This window comes from Hipposideros armiger, unplaced genomic scaffold (genome assembly GCF_001890085.2).
Source record: "Hipposideros armiger isolate ML-2016 unplaced genomic scaffold, ASM189008v1 scaffold_326, whole genome shotgun sequence".
In the NCBI taxonomy this organism is placed as follows: Eukaryota; Metazoa; Chordata; class Mammalia; order Chiroptera; family Hipposideridae; genus Hipposideros; species Hipposideros armiger.
In genome coordinates this window covers 167,272-193,848 of record NW_017731676.1, presented here as the reverse complement: position 1 = coordinate 193,848, position 26,577 = coordinate 167,272, and the positions used below count along the sequence as shown (strand labels likewise).

The 26,577-nt window shown below is 34.0% G+C and overlaps 1 protein-coding gene across 1 annotated transcript in view; it reads right to left on the bottom strand.

Annotated features, from left to right (window-relative positions):
• The window catches only part of SEMA3E (semaphorin 3E), an 84,780-nt gene that overhangs the window by 10,072 nt on the left and 48,131 nt on the right, over positions 1 to 26,577 (bottom strand). Inside the window, exons 7-15 of the mRNA XM_019660707.1 lie at positions 25,562 to 25,676; positions 25,076 to 25,145; positions 21,603 to 21,747; positions 19,232 to 19,454; positions 16,731 to 16,822; positions 14,785 to 14,826; positions 13,367 to 13,533; positions 9,339 to 9,406; positions 7,581 to 7,720 (exon numbers count right to left, since the gene is read on the bottom strand). Of these exons, the coding sequence (XP_019516252.1) occupies positions 7,581 to 7,720; positions 9,339 to 9,406; positions 13,367 to 13,533; positions 14,785 to 14,826; positions 16,731 to 16,822; positions 19,232 to 19,454; positions 21,603 to 21,747; positions 25,076 to 25,145; positions 25,562 to 25,676 (1,062 nt within the window). The remainder of the gene's footprint in view (positions 1 to 7,580; positions 7,721 to 9,338; positions 9,407 to 13,366; positions 13,534 to 14,784; positions 14,827 to 16,730; positions 16,823 to 19,231; positions 19,455 to 21,602; positions 21,748 to 25,075; positions 25,146 to 25,561; positions 25,677 to 26,577) is intronic.

Below are 26,577 nucleotides of genomic sequence, written 5' to 3'. Positions count from 1 at the left end.
GCAGCCAGCAGCCGCTGTGAGTGGCCATCCAGAAGCCGGCAGCTGATCTGCCTCACCTGGGAAGAGTGCAATGATGGTGCCAACTTGGGCCAGTGAAGCAACATCCTCCACAACTAGACTGAAGACCAAAAGGGAGAGCAACTTGTCTGTTCCCCTTCTCCCAATTCCCCAGCACTGTTTCCATCCCCCCAATTCCCCAATAAAAATCTTAAAAAAAAAAAAAGAATGAGTTCCTTTACTTTGGGAAGTTATTCAGGGTTAAATTTTTAAAATTATTTTGGAGGCTTATAAAAAGTATATGGAATTGCAGAAATTGAGAGTTCATAAACTAGGGTGTATCATTTTATGGTGATTTAGTTGTGTTTACAACAGTTTTGTCTCCTGCAATCACAAAAATATAATTTACACATTCTTCATTTAAGGAAGGTTTGAGCTGATGTTCCAAATTAAAACTATATGTAGAAATATATATGGCCACCAAATTTAAATAATTATAGAGGGTCTTGGGAACAACTAAACTTGAATTTTATAGATGAAATTACCTTGTCCACGTACATAACATCTTTATTTTCTTTACTCCCAATTCAGAGAGTGAGGAACTTTTTCTCTTCCTTCTTAGAAGTCACCTTTTAACGTGTGTCTGTAATTACATTCTCTACCGCCTGGTCTTTACTTTGTTTCACTAGTTAGCTGCACATTTCCTTCTTTTTCCCTACTTCCCTTCAACCTATAAATATAACCAAGTTACCCCTTTTCTTAAGACAAAGAAACAAAAAAACAAAATTAAATTTCCTTCTTCTCTTGTCTTCTTTTGCCAACCTCTCTCTTTTTCCAAACCTTTAGGCAGAGTACACCACGCTAGCTGTTTCTAATTCAGCACAACCACATTGATCACTTAACCTATTGCTAGATGGCTTCCAGCTTAAACATTCCAATGGACACATTCTCATTAGAGACTGGGTAATTATTTTCTGAGTTTTTCCAAGGGTACTGTTTATGACTTTGTCCTTATCTAACCCCTTTTCACTGAGTTCTATTACACCACACTCCCCTGATGCCACTGACGCTATATGTACTACTTAAGTGTTCGTGAGCTATGCCTAAGCTATGCCTACTCCTCTACAGGTATTTACCGTTTGTGTACTTTGCGTCAGTCATTTAACCTCATCTCCAAGACACATATAATAATACTAACTACCTCAGAGAAGTTTTGTAAGTTTCAAACAAGCTACCACACAGAAAGTACTTAGACTAGCTCAGGGTACATAGTAGGCTCCGAATGAAAGCTAACTATAATGATTATTTGGTTTTCCAACTATTTTCACTTCACCTTTCACAATTTGTTTTCTCCTAATATTTCCTTGGATGTGGGTTTCCCCCTTGCTTCTAGCCTTAGCTCCCACTGCTTCTTACGCATCCTCCGAGATAAGCTATGGCAGTTAGGGACACCACTGCATTGTGACAAAGGGCCTAGAATTGAAACCAGACCACTTGGGCTCAAATTCAGACTGATTTCACAGGGTCTGTGATAGTATGCAAGTAACTCAATCTCTCTGTGCTGCAGTTTCTTTATAAAGTGGGGGAAATAATATCTATTTCATAAGCCTGTTGCAAGGATCAAAGTATTAATGTGTTTCAAATGCTTAGGACAGTGCCTGGCACACAGTAAGTCATATTTAAGTATTGATGATTGGTAGAATATTCTTTCTTTGTTATCTCCATGAATTTAATGATCACCTCCTGCTGAGATCTCTTACATATCTCTTGCCATTCCAGATCTTTCCTTTGGGCTTTATATTCTTGAATATGCATGTAGCAGAAGACACCGCTATCTGAATAAATGATCCTCCAATTCAACATGGCCAGAAATGAACTCAACATCCTTTCCCTAAATCTTTTTTTTCTCCTTACATTCTTTGAATCATGTTACTGCACCATTAACCACATAAACACCCAAACAAGGAACATATGAATCATTTTTGATTGATTACTTTTCTTTTATTATAAATATCAAATGCACTCAATGTTATCTCATAAAAATTAAAATGTCTTTTCCATTCCTGCTACTCCTGTTTAGTTTTGGCCAAAAATATTTCAGTTGACTATTGAAATGCCTTCTTAAATGGTCTTCTTGGCATCCCCTTATCCGCTAAGCCTATACACCAGTTTCTAGAGTAATATATCTAAACAGTTTGTCTAAGGTGTGCTCATTGGCTTTTAGATAAAATGAAACGATTCCTTGATTGATCTATTCATTCATTTTGGCCTCCTCATTTCCAGCCACAGATCTACACATACCATATTGTTTCTCATCTCCATCACATGTACTTATATTACTTAACTTCTACTTATTCATTAAGACATGACTCAAATGTCGCCTCTGCCTTGAAACTTTTCCTGACTGTCCCATCATGCCACCTCCATACTTGACCTGTTGGTTGAGACCATTTTCTTTTCCTGTAGTTTCAATATAACTTGTAATGAACATAATATATTATCTGTTAACATTCTTTATTCACCGCAAGACTATAGGCTTCAAAAGAGTTAAGGGTACGATTTATTCATTACCTGAATAAGTAGGCTATATGTGATAATTTATTGAGTTGAAAACATTAATTGCAGACACTTAAACAGGAAGGAAAGTGTAAGGTTGAAAAAGTATTCCATTTGAGATGTTAAACAGCCTTCACAAGTCTCAGTAATACCAGAGACTATATGCACATTGCCATTATGTGTATGACATAGTCAGATTCACACTATTTGACCCTGAAGGTAGAGGGCACATTAAGAGTTAATGTTGTGTCATTGAACATAAGATTTATGTCCCTATCATTTCAATGATTATCTGCTTCCACTCTTATCCCCGCCTTCACATACTATATTTTTAATACAATAACCAAAGTGATCATTTTAAAAGCGAATTTTAATCATGTCATGGCTCTTCTGAAAACAACCCAATGGCTTTCTTTTTAATTCAGAGCAAACACCAAAGGCACTTTCTAAGGGCTTATAAATCCCTGCTTGAGCTGTTCTTTGCCTCACCCTTTGACACAGTTTATTAGTCTCCCTAGTGCTCATCCCCTCCAGCCACACTGCCCTTCATGTTCAAGTTCTTTGAATATATCAGGTATGCTTCTCCCTCAGGGCCTTTGCACCTTCTTCTCCCATTGTCTAAAATCTCCTTCCTCAACACTGTCACATGGTCTACTACCTCACCTCTTTCAAATCTTCTTCCAAATGTCACTTTGTTGGTAACCTTCTTAGTAAGACCGCCCATAACCACCCCTTTAAAATTGCAACCTCTCCCTGCAAATAATCTTTCTTGTATTTTTCTCCTTATCATCATCTGATACATTAAATATACTAATAATTTAGTTGCTTTGTTATCATTATCATCTTTCATCTTTCTCTGTTCTCCAGAATACAAGTTCAATGAAAGCAAAATGGGTAGTTGGTGCTCTATCATAGATGCTAGAACATTTCAAATGAATGAGTAAAGATTATTTTTTATTTTTATTTTTTTTAGCTGAGCCATCCTGCCACCTGTTGGCAGCTCAGGTTGGGCCGGGAATCAAACAGCTGTTGCTCAGAGCTCAAACTCTTGAGTGAGCTCTTAACCAACTGAGCCACTTGGCCGGCCCTGAGTAAAGCATTATGTTAGTTAAAAGCCCAAGAATATGAGGTAGAGTACCCTGAGTTTTATATCTGCGTAGGTTCAAATGATAGAGCACACTTATTGTGATATAGAATCCTTCTTGTATAAACAGGCATAGAGCAGAAGCCTGAAAAGACAATTTGAGAACGGAAATACATTGATGCACCAGGGGTGCCCAAAAACATGTATACACATTTTAAGAAAGGAAAAAACTGTATTAAAATTGTAATGCTTAATACATACCAATAAAAAAAGATGAATACAAGTCACGTTTGACTTCTGCAATTACAAGAGGTGCTGAAAGTGGTTACCATAGCGTCCAGACACTTCTGATTACGGCAAATGACTGCTTGAGCAACGTTGACCATCTCTTAAAATGTGTATACATTTTTTTGGCACCCCAGTATATACATCATATAATAATGACTCCTGATATTAATGCTTAGAATGGGAACTGTTCAAATTATTGGCAGGTCCTCAGACAGCTAAACATGAGGAGTAGTGACTTTGCCACCAAGGCTGCAGCAGTATGCTCCACTAAATTCTGATGGGAAAGACATCAATACCTATACCTATACTTGTACCTGAACCTGTACCTATACCTGTACCTATACCTATACCTGTATCTGTACCTATACCTGTACCTGAACCTGTACCTGTACCTGAACCTGTACCTGTACCTGTATCTACCTGTACCTGTACCTATACCTATATCTACATCTACATCTGTAGCTATATGTCTCTCAAGCTGACATCAGGAACATTTTTCAAAAATCAAATTCCAGAACTTCTGCTGTGAACAGTTTTCCATTTGCCCATGTCCCAAAGAATCTGAAATTGCACTTTGAATTCTGATTGCAGAAGGTTCTGTGGTTTAGTAGAACGAACACAGAAACCTGGATTTAAATCTACATTACCAGCTCTGAGTAATCAGGGAAGTCCTGTGCTAATTACCTCATCTATAAATACTTTTTTAGGATAAGATGGCATATTATATAAAATGCATGCAGCAAATTCCTAGTTACATATATGATAAATAAATATGAAACAGTTCAGCTTTGCAGTCAGGAATGCCTGGTTCAAATCTTTGGTCTGTCATCGACTTTGTTATGAGCAATGCTTTTAGTTTCTGCATTTGTAAGATGAGGATTATCACATCTAAAGTGCAGGTGTGAGAACTAAGAATAATAAGGTAAGGCACCTACCACAGTTCCTGTGTGCAGCAGATGCGTGTTAAAAACAGCCCCATCTATTAAATCATTTCCCTCAGGACTTCAGAGTAACAGATGCACATCACAACTTACCAGGTCATCAAGCCAAAGGAAAACACTCCTTTGTGAAGTACGTATAAAATAGGCTTTCAATAAATATTTATGAAATTAATAAAACGTATAGAGATTATGTGTCATGTGTGGTATTTAAGGAAGCAGGGACTATAAAATACATCGTTGAGAGAATTGTAGTAATCTCATTTAGAAACTAGATAACTGAAATGCTAGGTGCTTTCTAGCAATGCAGCTATGCAGTAGTTCTGAATATTCATCTGAGCAAAAATTTTATTCACCTGAATATGTGGTTTTCAGATAACTACAGAGGGCTGAAATTGAATTTGCAGGCAGATGCTCCAGACTCAAAAATTTCAGTTCAATAAAAGGAAGATGTATATATGAAGATCAAAATTTTTTACAAAGGCTATGGTCTGACTGCACATAAATGACTGTGGCTTACAGGGTCCATGCTGAGTCTAGACAGCCATTGCCAGGGGTACTCTAGAAAGCATGTCCATATGAGGTAAGACTGAAGTAAGTGAACTCAACCATCCTTTATATGGTCAATATTTGATAATAAAATTATTTTCTTATATGTCTCATATTAACTAAAATAAATGCAAAAATACTCTTTAAATAAAACTCTGGACTCTTAAAAACTAAAAAGAAAAAGAATCTAAACAGACTCCAAAAAACTTTAAAAGGACACATAAGCAAAGTTATTCTGTTTGTGTATATAGAACACAGATTCAGCTTTTGTTGGAGTCAACAATTTTGTGTTTTGTTCTGTTTTGGATTGTGAATAAATCAATATACATTGCTATGTCTATAGAAATTAAGTACTGTCTGATAATGACAAAACTCGTAATGCAGATTGTAAATTAAACATTTCAAATATCAGTAAATATATTAGTTAAGGATATTTGAATGTAGTTGAAAGTAGGGACTAAAATTTGGGTAAAGGAGAAGTACTCGTAGGTTATATCAACAGTGTGAGAAAGAAACTTAAAATTGAACATTGTGATGGATACCGCATGTCAAAATGACTTGGTAAAGCTTTCCAAATAAGTCAGATTATGGTGAGTTCCAAATAAGAAACAGAACAATCTGAGTGAAGAAAACTACTGATGAAAAAATTACTTCTGTCTTCTGAAGCCATTCAAGTGGAGGAACTACAAATTTTTCCTAGGTCCTCCCCTGGCAAGTGAGTTATGATGAAATTTAAAAAACAGTTTCACCTCAGATTTCTGGAATGGAAAATACTTTAGTGTTAAATCAGCAATTTATTTCAGTGCAATATGCTATAACATTTTGGACATGTGTTTATTCTTATGACATCATAAAATGTAGGAGACTTGTTTCCTGATTGCCTTTTTCTATATTATCTCGAATAGACTTTGCTAAGGTGCCTTTTTTTGCTTGAGGTGCCTTTCTCTCTAATAGCTATCCCAGGAACCTAGGATTTACACATTGAATCATCTCCCAGAATGTACTCTATGATTTGGAACCAAAAACATGTTAGATTTTTTTAGTTCCACAATAGGCTAGCGAAAAAAAAGCATAAAATGTCAATATGCTCTACATTTGGACTGAGTCGTTTTGGCTTCCAATAACAAATGTTTGGTCTCCAGTGCCAAACAGAGGTGGAGGCTTCATTGACTCATTCCATCTGCTCTACACCTATTACTCCTCCCTTGTGTCCTAAGGCAGGTATCTAGAATTTCTTTCCTTCAGTCAACTTGCAACCTTCTCTTTACCAAGGGCCATTTCTCCAATAGTCATCAAGATCTATCTCTTTTTAATATAACCAGATTTTCTTCTACTTTCGATTTTTATAAATCCACTTTTGTGATATCCAGAAATCACTTCAACGTCAATGATGCTCGATCTTGACCTCCTGTGCTTCATGTCCTTGACCTTTTCCTACATACAACCTACTGCCTACACTCACATTCTTGTGTGAGGAACTGACTCTAAATTATTCTCTGTGTGTGTTGTAAATGTTGCCTATCCTTCCATCTATAAAAATCACCCAACTCATTTTTCCTTAATTATTTAAATGATTATAGAAATAAAATTTCCCCCACTAAACCTGCTTAAAAGGACTAAAGAGCTGATGCCTTTTTTGTTCCCAGTGGACAATAGTGGAACCCCTGGGTGGATGTCTCATGCATGGTTTAATAGCTTTATCAAACAACCAGCTTAATACTGCTGCTATTGCTGTTTTAATTATATTATCCATATGTCTTAGGTGTATGTGTCAATGGTATTTAAGTTTACTATTTTTCTGGAACATTGCCTTGGGTACTACAATTTAAGACTATTGTTTTGACAATATGACACTATAATCATGAAGCTCGAAGTATCGCCTTAATAAAAATTCAGTTTGCAGGATCTAAATTATATATATATATATATATATATGTGTGTATATATATATAATTATGCATGTAAATGTAGATATGTATAACAATCTATGTGTGTATATATTTAAAAATATTTATATGTATATAAGTCACACATAATAAATAACCCCACTTTTTTAATGACATGTATAGCAGAATACACTGTTTCTTTTAAGTCCAAATATACCATCTATTTACTAATTGCCCACTATATGCAATACCCCATGGTGTTAATATTCAGCTATGAATTACCTCCTCTCTTCTTGTGTCACGTCCTTTCTGTACGAACCAGATAACTTTTGCTTGCAGAGATCGTGGGGTACATTCCAGCAAAGTACTGTTGTTCTCTATGCCATAGGCCAGCCGTTCTTCAGTTTTATCCAAAGCGTCCCCTGCAACAGGAATGTTAACATCAGCCTTGAGACTTTTCTTTTATTGGTAAACTAATAATATCTCTAAATATTATTAAATAATCTTTTAAAAATATATTGTAAAAAATATTATTTATTCAGATCCCTGTAGCCAAGTGAATAGCTTTTATTAGTTATTGCTAATGTCTATGAAGGTCATTTAAAGGAATTATTTAGAGTTAGGCATACCCAAGGTCTCAACATTAAAAAGGTACAGCAGACTACAGAGTGTGACCGAAGGAAGCAACTAGGAATTTGGTTCCAAAGGATGAGACAATCAGGATAGTAAGAAAATGCACCAGTGTTAAATTCTTCACCAGTGTTAAATTTATGGGAAATCAGTGGCAAGTGCTTTTCAAAGCAGGCAAGAGACGCTGAGCACCAAATGTTCAAGCAAGGCCTAGGACCCAATTCATGGTACAAGCAAAAGCAGAAAGCAGAAATTGAGATGATATGTGTTTACAAGTGTGGGTGACATGCGTATATTGACAAGGAGTTGCACTTATTCAAGTATTAGGCTTCTGCTGTATGAAAAGAGCATGAAACTGAACTAAGGACTTTGTGAACCAGAGCTCCCTGATTATGATCTATATCTTGGACCTGAGCGGCTCTCTCTGGAATTGAACTCAAACTTGTACACAGGCAAACATACCTAACTTCAATGGGGAATCAAAGCAAGTGGATGTTGTTTTAGCCAATATCAAAGTCAATAACTAGATTCCAGGATGTTTTCCCTATGCCTGTGTCCTCCTCACCTTCAAAACTGACCCCTACATTTATTTCTCTAAGATTAAGATCCTGCCTTTCATTAGCCAGTATTCTCAGAGGCTTACATCCTACACCAAGTCGAGTCAGTCTGAGGTCTAGCAAACTAGTACTGGACCACAATCTCTGAATCTGTGTGTAAGCACTGCTGGACTCCCAGTCACGGCGCCCCCTCCCGCTGCTACTTCCTGGTGAAACCGGTGACACTAAGCACAGCCTGTTCACCTACTACCATCATGGTGTGAAGAGTCACCACATTGTTGTTCTGTCTTGTTTGAGGTTCTCACCTTTGCCTAAAACTGACACTTCCTCTCACCCTTTATCCTTCAGACCACCTACCGCTGTTTCTCAGGAACCTACATCTGCACGCACCAACCCCAGCTTACTCAACTCTGGTGAGAGAGTCAAAGTTTTACACTTTATTCTATCCTGAAACTTAGCAAGTGAGTTGGTACGAGTGAGGTCACTCTTGATTTAAAAGAGCCATAAATTATATAACATGGTAAAGATATTCCTGGGGTTGAGATGGAGAGGAAGTCCTGCAACTCACTATGATATCAGCCACCTAAAATATGCAGCATTCTTGTTCTAGGATTCTTGTTTTAAGTTGTAATAGTGAAGCTTGGTGGTGGTATATAAAACTTATTTTCCTAAATAAGTAAATATTATATGTTAAAAACACAAAATGTTAACTACATGGAAGGGAATACTTTCAGTAACACTGTGCTTGTATATATCAATCACAGAGAATGCAAGGGCCCTTTTAAAGAAATGTGCAGTTTCTCTTCAATGGACACTCTAAGTAACCCAGATCAATGAATTTTCCATGGATTACCAACAAACTGCTGTCCAAAGCATTGCTGAGCTGCATTTCCATGCCGAACGTCTTGTCTGCGGAACCGCCTGAAAGAAAGTAAATGCATTTAGAGGAGATGTTCAGATTTCAATTTTCCAGACTTTAAAAGGTAGCCAACTGAATGGAAGATTCAAGTAATATGCTGCTACTCAAAAAAATTGATCAGTCACACAAAACAAGGATAAAATCTAAGTTTCATAGTTTTCCATATTTCCACTGAATGTTATTCAATGACTAAGACCTTATAAAACTGTCCTTTAAATGGTCACATACATTTGAATTCTGGATCCTAAAACAATAATTTAAGAAGGTTCTCTTCACATTTAGCTAAAAATTTGGTTCAACAAGAATGCTTCTGGTTTGAAATGAGTGTCTTGGGTGGTAAGGGATGTATTCAGACAAAGACAGTGGGATTTGAGGCAGACTATTTGAGTAAAATTACATAAAATACTTACAGGTAATAAAGTACATGTAAGAAAGGCATTTGAATCCGAAAATTTTGATTTATAACCATTATGACCAATTAACACATATATAGTTGACAATAAAAATATATAAACTAATAACATGCTCAACTTACTCTTTTATTCAGAATTAATGTGTAGAAATTACATGCCTCTATTTGATGCAATGGTGTGTTATAAATTTTTAACTGGATGTCTTGCAAAACTGACTATTAGATTTAGGGTCACTTCTGCAATAGTGTTTTCATGTTTTATAGATTGTTTAGATATAATTGAAAAATAACATTACAGAAAATGAATTTCAGAATATATGTCTGGTTTTGAACTTGTAAGCATCTTTCTGAGGAATTAGACAATGGAAATGACCATTATTAGTACTAGAATTTTAAAATCAAGATCATCAACATATTCATTCAGATTAGAGATTAAAAATAGAAATATTACAGAAAGACAGAAAATATGACTTGCTTCTTTAAATCATGGCATGTCTTCCAGTTCGTGAGAAAAACAGAAGGCAAAGCAGAAGTTTTACCCTAGAGGGAGATGGTGGGGCTTCCAAAGTGACAATGAGATGCTTGAACCATATGCAATGATAAAATTTGGAAAAGGGAACCGGATTCAAATCCCAATGCCATCTCTCATATGCTGTATGATCGTACATATATCTTTTCCATTTCCTTGTTCTTTGTGTCCTGCTTTGTAAAATAAAATTGTTCTAACTGACACCTAAAATCTATTCCAGTCTTACTGTTTTTTATCACTCTAGGTTCTCCTCACTGCCTTCAAATAATGATAATGGAACATTATTTCAAGGTATGGAGTGCTTTCTGACATGAGTTCAGATCTTAGTTAACAGCTTCACATTTTTTAGACTGACACATGGATCATTCTATTGAGCTAAACTGGACACAGAATTTGAGAACAAAGTAAGAAGCAAAAGTAAAAAGTTTTATGCTCCTGTATTAATTTATACCAAAATGTACAGCTATTATACAACTGGTAGCAGCTCTAGATGAGATTTAAACTGCTTTTGTTAAATCCTCACTTCGAGTATTTCTCTGATGTAAGGAGTGTGATGACCAATAATGAATAATGGAACAGGAGTAAATCAGTGAAATGGGAAATGGTTTGCACTTTTCAGAAATGATGTTCTGTCATGTTTATTATACAAGTGATGTTAGAATAAAGGGAACTGCAATCAGATAATTCTACATAAGCAGTGTGAATAATAACCCTGCAAAATTTTTGTTTAAAATCATTGGAAACAAGCATTTAAAACGAAAGATATCACATCCCTCAAGGTTTTAGTTCATTTTATTCTATTCTAATATAGTTGTCCATTATTTCAGTATTTAAAAAGGAATGTCAATGCTCGGGAGTTTTAGAAAGGTTAAGCAAAGGTTTTATTCTCAAAGCCTCACATTTTTCTTATATTTCTTGCCTCTTTGAAACTTTTTAAGAGAACACTGGAAATAGACAAAACACAGAGCAAGGAAAAGAAAAAGACCTAGCTCTATCATTTATAGTACATTTTAGAAGACTATTTTAAACAACTGGCTTGGATTGCAAATTAAGGTTTTTCTTCTATTGACTTATTGTCACTCTATGAACAGAAAAATATTTATTTTAATGACCAATTTTTAATTTCTGCTGCTAGTTAGGTTTGAAGCAAAATGATCTGCTTTAAAAGCAAACTACTTCCCCTTCATGTGCTGGAACTTACCCAAAAAGTTCTCCTCCAGGGATGAGTGATGGTTCAAAAGAATTTGACGCCACTGAAAGATCTGCATTATGTGTTGCTGAACTGAACTAATTCATTTATGAGCACAGCTCCTGGCTCCAGCATTCCATTCCTTCCTGTCTACAATTTTGCCCATTCATTCAAGTTTCTCCATATAACTCTTTTCATCCACACCTTTTATTTATTTTTTAAAAGGTTCTTATTTAAAATACAGCTAACATACAATATTATATTAGTTTCAGGTTTATACCATAGTTTTTCAACCTTTTTATATCTACAGAGTTGATCACCATGATCAGTCCAGAAACCATCTGACACTGTATCAGGCTATCAAAATATTATTGACTATATTCCCTATGCTGTGTATTACATCCCCATACCTTATTTGTTTTATACATGCAAGTTTGAACCTCTTATTCCCATTCATCTTTTCCCTATTTTTAATTTTTCAATAATAGTTGACATTTAATATTATTTCATATTAACTTCAGGTGTACAGCACAGTGGTTAGACATTTATATAATTTAAGAAGTGATCTCCCTGACTAGTCTAGTACCCACCTGGTAATATACATAATTATTACCATATTACTGACTATATTCCCTATGTTTTACTTTACCCCTCACATATACTATAGTAATTGGCTTAATGGGTGAATAAGTCATTAAATAATATATTCAAAATATAATTCAGCTTGTAAATTATTTAGTTCATAAATGTTCTCTCAAAGCATCTTTTCACTATCTGCTTATTATAGCCTTTCTTTACTCATTGAAATGTTAATTAAGCTAACATCAAATTAACAAAATTTTTTAATTAGTGACTAAGTTTTTGTTTTTTAATTAGATTCTACTGTATATGTGAACCTATAAAAATAACAACTATATTACATTGGGTTATCTTAAATTTTCAAAAAGGTTTAAAGAAAAGTAACCCAAAGTGAAAGAGTAAGAATAATTGAAGTTAATAAAAATTGCTTTTCAGCAGGGAATATACATTTAGTTCTATGATTTTGCTTTTATTGTCTCTGGTCACTTTATTAAGAGAAAAAAATGCTTATTCTAAATTAAATGAAAATATTTTCCCCCTTATATTTTCTCCCAAAGAATGCACAATTTCATTGGCTTCAGTGAAGAACTATCCTTATTCTTCAAAATACTTGCTGTACCTCAAGATCTCCTGTTCAAAGAGTCCTGAGATTTACCTTCTCTTACAAGTGGCAATGACCTTGCTGAACTGTACACATTAGAGTTTGGAGGTCTTTAAGCACCTTTCATTTGTGTTGCATTAAATCACACATTTCATTAATTATACAGGTCATGCATTTGCCTAGGAGTTAAAATATTCACTTTCAAAATGAAATAAATGAAGACCAGCTGGTTGTGAAGACATGAGGCAAATGCAGGATGTATTTTAGAATTTATTTATTTATTTTCCTTTTATGTCTTTAAATCCCTCATGGGTGATGGCTTGCCATTTCCACATTTTAAGTTTATCTAAGCTGGGATAATGTCTTGCAGCAGAAGTTTCAGGAGGAGAAAGCATTGATTCAAACCTGGGTGGAAAAATAAGAACCCAGCAGCATTCTCAGCTCCAGTTTCTACACAATAATGGATGGGAGTTATTTTCAGGAAAAATTCAAGTTTTCAAAGCTTTTATTACAAATAAAATATGGCTATGATTCATTTAAATAAAAACAACATGGTTATGTTCATGGAATAGGTGCAGAAAGAAAAAGACAGAAAAAAAGTGTTAGGGTTTTCCTAAGCAAGGGAAATATTCCATGGAGGACTCTGTCTCACCTTTTTGCATGTGTGCCTGTTGGGTAATACCGGGAACAGGATATGCCATCCCAGGCACAGTAAGGGTCTCTAGCCAGGCAGCAGTCAGCACAAGCACTTCCGTACATGTCACACTGATGGAACCTGACTTGGGCCACGGCAGAAGCAGATCCAATGTACAGCTGTTGCTATAGACATCAAAGAAGAGAGGCCACTAGCAGAAATGGACAGAACTCTCACTGAGCTCTTACACTTAGATTTTCACATTTATACACAATTATTTCTGTGAATATTCACTTCATTTACTGCACTTACACAGGATAGAATAGATAATGGAACATTGATACTTTAATTTCTCCAAATTGTGAAATACTTTTATAGACTTGGACGCATGAATAACAAAATTGCTAGGATGGCTTGACATGTTCTCAAGAAGTTGACTATTGTTTTATTCATTATCTAAGCAGAAAGAGTCATCATCTAACATTGTACATTTTTTAAAAGATCTATAGGAATGTTTGAGAAGAGATTGAACAATAAAATGGCATTTTCTGCATTTTAAAATTATGATATAATTGACATGTAACATTATATTAGTTTCATGTGTAGAATAAAATGACTCAATATTTATATATATTGTAAAATGATCCACAGCAAGTCTAGTTAACATTTCTCACCACACATAGGTATACATTTTTTTTTCTTATAATGAAGCTTTTCAGATGTACTCTCTTAGCAACTTTCAAATATTCAATACGGTATTATGAACTATAATCGCCATGATGTACATTACATTCTCAGGACTTATTTTATAACTGGAATTTTGTACCTTTTGAGCACCGTCACCCATTTTGCCCATCCCCACCCCATGCCTCTGGCAACCACCAATCTGTTCTCTGTATGTATAAGATATATATATATATATATATATATATATATATATACACACACACACACACACACACACACACACACACACGGAGTGACTTGGAGTAAACTGTAGGATATGTTATTAAGTAAAAAGGGCAAGTAGCAGAACAATTAACACTGTACATTCCCATTTGTCTAAACTTAAAACGTTATTTATAAATTTGGGTAATATATGCAATAATTATTTCTGAAAAATTTACACCAGAAACTGGTACCAGTAAAATGGAAGGGAGGTTTGTATTTCACTGCACACGCTTTTGTATTACCATCATTACCATTCTTTTTGTGAAAACATAAGCAAAAATATTATGGAATACTGTCTTTTGATTATAGAAGTAAATCTACTCTTGTTTACCTTCCTGAAAATAGAAAATAAAAACTCTATTACATGTAAATCACTAAAATATTATTGCTAGATTAAAACTGTAACTTGTTCATATATAAGCACATGTTCTTATGCCCTTTATCCATTGGCCTTAACTCATATAGAGAGCACACACACAACTTACTCTCTTTGAAGAAATCTCCATAGAAATAATAGGAACTGGATCCTGAAAATTAAAAAAAAAAGTTTCCATTTTAAGAAAGAAAATAGCAACATACCTTAAAATGGTTATAAATCATTTGAAATCATATTATCTGTGAATGCTTCTATGCCAAGCAGTCTATAGCTTTCATTTTCGTAAATCCATAGGAAAATACAATTATTAAAATATAGCTTTCTATTTTACAACCTTTTCTAGGAGAGTAGAGCAAATGCATAGATGAGAAAAGTAGAGGATAATTTAAGCAGCTTACCATTTGTTATGGAACGTGATTTTTGTATTTACGTTTGAATATGATGCACACTTTGGAAACTCAAGTATCCTTAAATAAAACAATAAAGTCCAAGTGTTCTTTCTTTCTTATAAAGTAGTTGAACCATGACAAGTAAAACAGTTACATCTTTGAATAGGTGTTATTCCTAACAAACCATGCGATCTTTAATTGTTTTACCCCAAGCCTAAACAAAATGCTTTTCTGATGGAGTTATTGTGGTTAGTCACTAAGAACCCAGGAGGCTTTGAACAAGATGAATGACCCCACTGTCTTAGGCCTGCACCAGAGGAAGGACCATCTACAATAGCTTTGAGTACCCATGTGTTATTCTAGGGATGGTGATGAAGACTAGAGTGTGTCTAAGGAACACCACAGACTCAGGTCAGCTCTGCAAGTGGAGAAGCAACTGACAGGTGGTATCCATTCTGTGGATGATTACCCTTAGAAGAACTGTTTTTTGAAAGAAAATATCCTCTGTGTCACTTTATAAAAAATATTTTAAACTACACAACTCTCTATGCATGCGTGCATTCATTTACTCATTGAGGAAAGAATGTTTAAGGGCTTAGTGGGTGCTGTTAATATGAGAGCTATGGTCTCCAATGTGAAATGAAATCTTACATAGAGGTCCAATATGCAAAATAAACAAAAACGTAGCTGCTCTGGTTGAGATAGGAATGTGGTTAGCTTTGGGTTTGGCTATGGGGAATCTAATCTCTGAGGCAGCCAAGGTAAAATGAACTGTTTTTCATCAACAAAAATATATTCACATCTATTCATCACATATATGCTATCTAGGGTTCCTAAGCTCCAAGGTTGTGATGTGCCTTGGAGAAAATATGTGTGTTAAATAAACTCTGTTCAGGCATGAATTATAATGCTGTTGGTTGCAAGTTCAATGTTAATCAATCAAAAATATATTCTAAATAATGTGTCTTTAAACAGAAACACACATTAAACAAGGTTATACACTGTATATTGATAAGTTGATAAAAATGTTGTGACTAGAGACACACAGGAACCTAATCCTATATTTCCCCTAGAAGCAATGGTCAGTAGTTACTAATTCAGTGTTCATTATCATGGTAAAGGCTATAACTACCACAAATATTGATATTTGACTCTATGTGAGTGTGTGTGTGTGTGTGTGTATGTGTACATATATACAGTTGTTTTTGTCATGTCTATCTTGCCATTATCATTTTGCATTTTTTCTCCTTTTTAGTAAATTCTCTGTGTAATTGATATGCTGTAATACTATAAAAAGCAGTGTACTTGCCAAACCAGAATGTCCCAATATGATACCTACTGCTATTTTTCAGTTGTTGTATTGATAGTACATTTGTACAAGATGAAACTTTGCAATAATGATTCTGAAATTCATATGTGGTATAAGTGTTATTTCTTTAAGTCATACTTCACAGTAAGAAATTCCTCTCATACTAGGTAAAGACTAGCTTCTACATTTAAATAGTCTATGACAATACAATAGATGCAGATGGATTTTAAATAACTCCTCACTTAAATTCACACACACTTGTTAGAAAAAATAAATTTGATATACTGTCTTTCCTATTTGCAACTCACTTGCAATTGTGTGTGATACATAAATGTCTATAATTTTTACTAAAAATACCTTGAATATCTGAAGCTCTTCTAAAATTACTTCTTCCATTGATTCTGTTTCTTGGTTGTAGATCGTGATTACTTTCAGCACAATTCCATTATCTGTAAGAAAGAAAAAGAAGAGATAAGCTAGAAGTTTTGTCACAATCTGGTTTTCAACCAATTAAGAACATGTACGGACTATGGACTCAAATAAGATTTGAAATCTGGATGCATGAAACATTTAATCGTTGCTATGATTAATTAATATGTATTTATGTATTATACTACTATGTATTCATATTTTCAATTAGCAAAGAAATCAACTTTATATGCCTGGCCAAAAAGTAAACCAAATAATATATAATTATTTTTTCCAATAATTTGATTCAAAAATCTAATTAAAGATTCAGAAATCAAAATGTCTTTGGAATTAATGATATAAAACACAGATGCCAAATTATTCTAGTTTCTTCTTTGATGTATGATGAAAGAAAATTTTTTACCTAAAGCTACTTTCTTGGTAAGAAACTATGCTTTTAGTCTTAGGGAACAACACACTATATGTTTCCATGCACAGAGTTAATAAGAAAAAATTTAATTACACACTATTGAGAGAATAGTATAACGAGTCCTCCTGCACTAATCATTTAGCTCCCATAATTACCAATAATTTTATAAATTTATATTAATATTATAAAATCCCACCTGATTTTTATTATCCCTGTTAATCTGCATTTGTTATTTCCAGTAAAAAGTTTGATAAGACACTAATTTTCCTATGAAAATAATTTGGTGTAGTACTAGAAATAACTCAGAAATAAAATGAGCACTTTGGAGGTACTGATCTAAGAGTTCCTATGGTATTTAAGCAATTTGTTTAGAAATTATCAAATCTTGTAGTTAGGTTAATAAAATGTGATTACAATAAAACTAATAACAATTATCTGTATTATACACTAAAAGAATACAAATTATCATAATTTTTAAAACCAAGCACACATAATAAAATATCTTACAGTTATTACATCAAGCCAAAAGCAGAGATAAAACTCAAGTTATTAAAATGCAACTAATGATTTTATAATAAGGACTCCCCTGATAGATAGATAGATAGATAGATAGATAGATAGATAGATAGATAATATTAAAGCATGTGTCTGGTAAATTTTGGGGTAAATAACTATCATTTGTGGGATTTTCCAATGTTGTACTCATCACACATTTATTAAATACGTTCTTTCATGCTGAAAAGCTGTGGTTCAATAAGATTGTATCTTTGAGTTAAACATGTTTACATGATAGCATAAGTATATACCTGACATTTCTGGAATTCTCTCAAATAGCTTTGATCAATCTACTAAGAAAATATTTCTAAAAACGTTCTTGGACTACTCTCCAGGATATTTAAAAATAACATACATTTTTCCATGATTAATTTTATCAAATATAATCTTGCCTATGGAACTCTTCTTTTTTTAACTCTCTTAGATGTCATTATGACTGAATTCAGGGTCAGGTAATTTTAAGTCTGTTAAAGAAATCTGATGCTTTGTTAATCTTGATCCCACAATGCAGAGCATATTATTAACATTAATCTCCTAAAGTAAATAAATAAAATGTAGGCAGCACCAGAGATCAATTTCTGGAAATCAGGTAAATGTTTCCTTACTTAAATCTTTGCTTTTTCAAAAAGTATGACTTAAGAAGCCCAAGTACCAATATTAACACTATATCCTGATTACTGATTTGGGCATATGCAATGTCGCTTTAGAATAATATGGCTATGATTCATGTTACATATGGTAGAATGCTTACTCTTCTAAAGAGCAACTGCTATAGCAATTATTATAATGCATAAGAAAAAAGAAAGAAATGATCACTTAAAAAACATTTTAAATGACTACAGAATTCTAAAGTTCTTGACAGAATTTCCTACATATTACCCTGGATGCTAAAAGATTCAAAATTCTCTTCCACAATCTAGATCTACCGAATGGTACTAATTGAAATTATACATTTATTTGATACTTTTACTTTTAGCATATTTATTACATTTTATTTTATTAATAAAGGATATTGTAGCTTTGGTCTACAAGTATACCTCCATTATGGCTAACACTTGGCCTGTTTGACACAAATGATTTATTTTGATGGGCCTGATAAACACTGTTGTGATTAAAAGTTTAGGTAAAGTTATTATCCAAATGTTTGAGATATCTTGAAACAGGAGGACCATCCTCAGTATGACCCCTACTTTCTCTTTAAGTTCTACTTGGAACCAGCATTGTGTATTAACATCAATTATTCATTCCTTCACTTATTTATTTGTTCAAATGTACTAAGCATTGACCATGTATTAGTAATTATGTGCTGTAACTACCCCAAATCCTCTCTTCCACTGCCGCAAATAAGCAGTGTAAAAAGACATAATGGATCAAAAGGAGATTTGTTGATAGGTGTTTTTTTAATGTTACGTTATTGATTTTATGGCTTAATTTAAATATCGCTGAGTCTTTCTAATCTCCTTACCTGTCCCAATAAACAAGACATCATACTGGCCATCCTCTGCTTCTACTCGATCCACTGCTATTTGTTTCAGGTTATATTTTCCATCTGTTTTTACCAGAATTGGTTTTTTATGGGCAGGTTTTATGGGCTGGTACATAAGTGGATGGCTTCTCGCAAATCGGATAGCATCATCGGGGTAGTCTTTCGTGGTTCCGTACCGTCCTCCATTCACTTTGCTGGCACACTGAAATACAAATGGATGAGACCATTTTTTTTTTCCTTAAACCTACAGAGCACATTTATAATCAATTATGAAAATAGTTAGATAAACTGGGTATGTTCAGTTAATTAACTGTGAATTTAGAAACGTTTAGTAAGCATGTATTCTTCATTACAGAAATGAAATCTACATTACAAATTGCAAGAATAGCTTGAGTTATTTCAAACGTGCAGTGCTAAAAATATACAGGAAGTAGTAAAATTCTGGAAAAGTGTGGCGTATTAAATACTGGTACAGTTTGGAGGTGGCAAATAGTGAAACATCATAAAAACTGTAATTGTTTTCCATTTCCTAAAATGTATATTTTCACATCATACATTAAATTGTGAAGGTAAACATCGCATTGTTCATAGCAAAATAAAAACCTCTTTGTTTGCTAAATCTCCCCCCTCTCCATATTAAGGATCACAGCACAAAATAACTTTCCTATTATTGAGAGTATGATAAAAGGATTGGTGATGGTTCCAGTTGGCTCATTAACTATAGACTTTAGTGGTGTAATATAGAAACATATTCAAATTCCATCATTATTAAAAAAAAACACCTTTCTGTTCCACTGTAATCTGTATAAATTTATATTATTCTTATATGGATTAGACACGATAGAGAAAACCAGAACTATTTGCTATAACATCTCAATTCTTAAACCACTGCTTCTAAAAGTAAATATTCAACAGCACCTTAAGTTACCTCTTGGAATATCTTTAACTGTGTTGAATCATGTTTGTTATTGAGTGCTCCCTTATTTCACATATTTTCTCCCAGAACCAGCAGCAATTGCAATGATTATCTTGATAAAAATTTTCCACTTTAGAGTATAAATACAGCAGTTTAGTAATCAGATTCTGCAAAGCGGGCACTTTTAATAGTTTGTTTTAAAAATTCAGGCCATATTTCTTAATTTGGCATGAATTTTTCACTTGAGTGTACTTTCATGATGTATAATTGGAAACATTTTGGACCAGCCTGGAAGCAGTTCAGTAACCAGTTACTTCCTCCAAATCTCCTTTAATACCATGTGGTTTCAAGAAGCATTTCCAGCAAAGCCACAGGAGTGGGTTTTCTCCATTTAAATTGTAATTTCAATCAATAGAGTGAAATAAAATATACTTTATGTCTTACTGGAAGTCATAATTTTAAGCTAGTGAGAGGGGGTGATTGAAACGGTAAAGCCTTCTACACTTGTTAATGGAGGTAATGTTTGTTTCCACTTTGGATTTGGCTCTGCAAAAACAGTTTCTACTTGACTTGCAAGTACTTGTGGAATCAGCACAGTGATGGGTTTTCACCAGCTGCTCATAAAAGAGTAGGCTTTGATTTGCATGACAGGTTAAACGTTCTCCATGGCTCACATAGCATTTACAACGGTTGTACATTTTTTCAACCTAGTTGTATGCAGGATGCATGATACAAAACCATCATTGTCATCATCATTATTTTTAGATTCATGCACAATTAAAAGCACAAAAGTTTGAATGGCTAGTTAGGGGCATTTTTGGTAGCACCAGTTCAGAGGCACGTGGTAGAACTTCCTATACTCGAATAACACTTTTCTATTGGCACTTTTGTTCTAGGAGCCAACAAGGGTGGTCAGTGAGATCCTGAATATTCTGAGGGAGGCAGAGAAAAAGCTTCTTTTAGATATGCAGCAGCGAAAAGTAAGGAGAAAGTTTGTCCTATGGAACTTAGGCTGACCCAAATATTAGAATATAAACTGTGGTTACGGCCTCCTGCTTGGAAGTTATATGTGGCACTTGTTTTTCTGAAGAGGCTGGAAGGTATATGATGCTCCTTTTATTGGATGTTTCTGTATTCACCAGTATCCTTAAAAATACAATTTTAGTTGGGGCTGTTTAACCAAAATATCAATGATAATATATACTTTATAATGCTGCTGAGATGTACCCCTCATAGACTCTTTTCACTAAAGAACAAACATACAACTAGATATAAGCCATGATGTTTCTTCACCATGCAAGGGATCAAGCATATTTTAGTTGTCGAATTTCTTAAGTCTTTACTGCAAAGTTTTGTAAAGCATCTAAAACAGTGAACAAAATATTACTAAAAATCTTTAAAAACAAGAATACTTTGTTAAATGCCTAAACTTACAGAACCAGGCCTGGGATAAGGGACTTTTCCTTCATAGAGTGACCAGTGGTATTCGGGTCCTTCCTTATGTGCATATGGTCCATTAAACGCTGCCCGGATGCTGGACATATGATAGACACATATTGCATGCCCTCTAAATATATTACTGGGAAATACAAAAAAAACAATAGTAATTAATATTCTGGAACTGACTAGGAGGTCACCTAGTCAAACCCTCCAGACTACATATATAAGGATGAAGTTTTTTGGGTTAAAAAGATGCAACCTCTTAAGCATATGATATTCTAGAAATATGAACTATGACAATATTTTAAGTATTGAAATTCTAAAACTTACCATTTATTTGCCTATTTATTATAATAAATTGAAAATGATATTGTTAGAATACAAAAAGTCCTTAGTTAGGTCACTTCACTTTATTATTGATAAATCTTATATTGTGTTTTTTTATTTTTTATTAAAGAAGACATGGCCTTAATATTTAATTAGATTCACTTCCAGTTGAATTAATTCATCTTAAGGTTGTATCTCCTTGTATGCTGTTCCATATTCAGAATAGACAGTGTTTGCCTAATCATGCTAATATTGCTACATATTCTATTCAAATTGTATTAGTTTCTCAGTGTATGTGATATGAATAACAAGCTGAAGTCTCATGAAAATTTGGGGCTTTGTTCCATTCTTTACCTTAGGGTCATGTAGACATTAAGAAGCTTGCTGTATATTCCTTTCTCCAGGTCACTGAAAACTGTGCTATTGTGAAAAGATGATTGGACTGAACTAGGTTAATTTGGGGAAAGTGATTTAAACTATATAAAACCAAGATTCTTTACCTCCAGAACTAGCAGCAATTTAAATTATTTTCTTGGTAATTTTTTTTTTTACTTGAAGAGGATAAAGACAATAGTTGACTTACCATAGCACATTTTATTGGGGGGCATATGCAATAAGATTCTGCAAAAGGACATTTTTCAATAATGCATATTAAAAATCTGACCCTGTTTCTTAATTTGGCATGATCTAAATGAATTCTAACATTTCCCAGCCTCCTCATTGTTAGAAACAAAATAGTTAATGTTTGTGCAATAGCTTTGCAAAATGCCAAGTTCTTCATAAACATAAAAGCTCTTACACTCTGAGACACCTGTAGAGCAGCAGTTATATTGCTGTCTTAGGACATCAATTCACACGTTTTATAAAACACCTTGAAGCAATTGGAAATGCCTACGATAGTGAGAAAACCAGAGATAGTCTCACAAAAAAGTGGCAATAAACCTTTGATCACCAGGCTACAAATATCAACCCTTACGTCAGGTAACAGCTGGGAAACCTTTTCCTCAGATTTATGTATAAATTGAACAGCAAAATTGAAATTATGGAAAAAAATAATGTATTGTCTTTGAAATCGAGATAGATCCACTATGCTATCATTTAGGAAAGTAGCTTATACACCAATCATACTAACCCATAGAAAACCATACCTAAATAGCCTATAGCTTGTATTTGTCATACAAAGATATGAAATTATCATGCAATGCATAAACTCTTCACTGGCATAAGGGGGAAGATGAAGTTTAAAAAGTTAGGGATTTCCTATGGACTGTGATAACTAGCAATCTGCATTAACTACTTTTCTTTGCATCAAGGAACAATTGATAGCAAAATTATTTCCATGTTTCCCTGTTGAAGAAAAGTCTTCTTACAATAGCAGGAAACTGGTAAAAAGAGCTTTATTATTATTTTTTTCAAAGTCAGCATAAGAAATCACTTGCTGAAAAATTAAACAGAAGCTTTGTGGAGAGACCCTAAGCAAGTAAGCCAAACATGCTTAGATCACACTTTAAAGTCAACTCAATGCAAAAGAGGAACTGAGTTCTATCATCTGATCCCTGTCAAGAGAATTGAGGTAAACTCCTTGTTTCTCCTTCTAGTCATCTCACCTCCACGCTATCTTATTTTGGCAAGACACTCGGCAAATATTATTTATAAATTTCAACCTAACTGATTCTAATAATATTTTTATTCACGAATCAACACACATGAAATAATATTTGATTCATTTTTCCAGCACTCTTCAACTCATATAAAATATAAAAACACAAAAAGGAAAAATAGTAGATTATAAGCCCTAAACATGCACAGCTTATTTAACATGGAAGGCAAATCACAAACATGTGTTTACTATGAATCTACACAGGAGTAGGACAACCAGAGTAAAGGGTGAGCCAAGTGTTTTGTGATTAAGGAACGAGAACAAGGAACACTGCTTGAAGATGACAATCAACAAGTATTGGAGAACTGGTGTAAATCAGTGTTGGAAGAGAAAGTCATTTGATGCAACAGAAGTGGATAAATAAAATCACAGTGATAGGAACTAATGGAGGAAACACTATTCTGTCAAGGTGTTACCTTGTCAAAAGCAGAGCATTAGAGAGCTTAGAGGAAAACCTTCCAAAACTGAGTGGGTAACAGTTGATAGAGAGCCTTGAGGGCGTGACTTGGGGAATGTTGTATAATGATTAAAATAATTATCCTATTTATTTCCCTTGTGTTTGGAGTCAAATTAACAAATAAGTCAGACAGAAAAAGACAAAAATCTTATGATTTCATTCATATGTGGAATATAAAACAAAAAATAAATAAGTGAACAAACAAAACAATGACCAGCAGAGGAGAAGGGGGGAAGAGGGGACAAACTGGGGAAAGGTGATCAAATATATGGTGATGGGTGGAAATTAGACTTTTGGTGGTGAGCATGCTATAGTGTATACAAATACTGAATTACAATGTACACCTGAAGCTTATGTTAATTAGTGCCACCTTAATAAAAAAGTCATCCTAGACTCTATAGCATAGAACTAATATCTTATAAACTGTATGGGGAAAAATATCTATTGTAGTTGAGAGAGAGAAGAAATTAAGAGGATGCTGGGATACTTCAAACAAAAACAAATAAGAATCTAGATTGAGATTGTGGTTTTACAAATGGAAGAATAGTGCTTGCTTTGGCAACACATGTTATTAAAATTTGTGTGGCCCCTGAGCTAACATGACACACAAATTCATGAAATGGTCCCTATTTTGCAGGACGGTTTGACCTTCACATTTCAGTCCCTCAGCACTTACACAGTGTGTATGATTTTAATGTGCAGTCAGCGGTCTACTTTGTCATAAATATGCTTAAGATTTTCTTCATCGGTACAATAGACTCCCTTTATCTGTGGCTTCGCTTTTTATGGTTTCAGTTACCCACAGTCATCCACAGTCCAAAAATATTAAATTGAAAATTCCAGAAATAAACAATTCATAAGTTTAAAAAAAATGAAAGAACAATTGCAGGAGAACAAAGAGAAATTGTGACTTGTAAAATATAGAAAATGAGAATGACAATGGGTGCACACTATTTCCCTGTTACAGTGAAGGGGTAAGGCATATTTTGTTTCATATTTTTACTGACCATGTCAATTTCTCACCTGGTAGTGTTAAAGAGTCCAAATATCACTGGGTTCTTATGATCTCTGGTATGCAGCAAAAAAACATCCTCTGAAAAATTAAACACCATTACATTAGTCTTCTTTGCATGCGAAGAAAATATTTTGCCATAAAATAGTTTAGAACATATTAGAGGTGTTAAGATATGAATTTTCATATACAGTCATACACCCATGTTCATATCACAACAGAGTAAAACACTTGGATTTTCAAGGTGGCTTTGAACTGAGTCTCAAGGAAGAAATAAGAGGTGCTGACTCTAAGCTAATAAGATGGGTCTTTTTCTTCCTGTAACTCCTTTGCCCCACCACGTGGACCTGGCCAAAATGAAAAACACACAAACTTACTCTAAGTTAGATGGAAGACAAACACTGCAAAAAGCAAATATTCCATATGTGCTAGAGACAGCAAAGGTTACAGAGAGGCATACACATCGAATATTAAAATTTAATCTTCCCAATATTTACCTAATTCATCAAAGTATGTATCAATCCCATTCATTCCTGGTACTGAGCACACCAGTCTCGCTTTTAGGAACGTGCTCCACTTATTCACCAGTATTCTCTGTCCTCCCATATCATTCTGTGAAAACAAAACACAGGGAAGGGGGTGCGTAAATAACTTTTACTGACAATATATTCTGCATTATTAAACAAGGTTTGTCACTTAATGTGGAAAATTTAGCATAATCCTCAAATAATAACATAGATGTGATTGCCCATACAGACATACATATATATATATATATATATATTTTTTTTTTTTTTGAGGTTTGCACATTCTACCTGGTCAGTGTACTTTCACTCTGGTCCATTAAATACACTTTCCAGGCATTAAACACTGTTCACAGCGTGGTCTCTCCTAAATAAATAGTAGCTTTTATGACACAGTAACCTTTATTAGTCTATTGATAAATAATTTGTTTATCTCATCAACATGAAAGAAACCATTCCTTTTTTCTTTTATAAAAAGAACTTCAAATAAACACATACACACAAACACACATACATACAACATATATTTGCACTCACATGCACTGTATACACCCACATATATGTTCAGTGATACATGTACAAATCTCTTGTAAAATTTATTCTTAAATATCTTCTTAAATAGCAAAGCAACTTTGCATTTGCAATATTATTAGCAATATATTGCTACTACAGTTGGTTTTGAATGTTCCCAAATGATCTATTTGAATACCCTACGAACTACAGATGATTTTTTCTACAAAATCAACCAACTGAACTGTTTAAACATACTTATGTAAATTACTTTAAAAATTTGGTGAAATTAATATTTTTTAAATGGAGCTCCAACTTCTGTGGCAAAAGAAGGTCAGCCTCATATATAGATTATGTCTTCTTCATATGGCTTTAAAAATGCGGAAAATCGGGCCAGCCGAGCGGTGCATTGGTTAAGAACTGGCTTGGAACGCCAGAGGGCCGCAGTTCAGATCCCACATATGAGGGCCAGTGACACT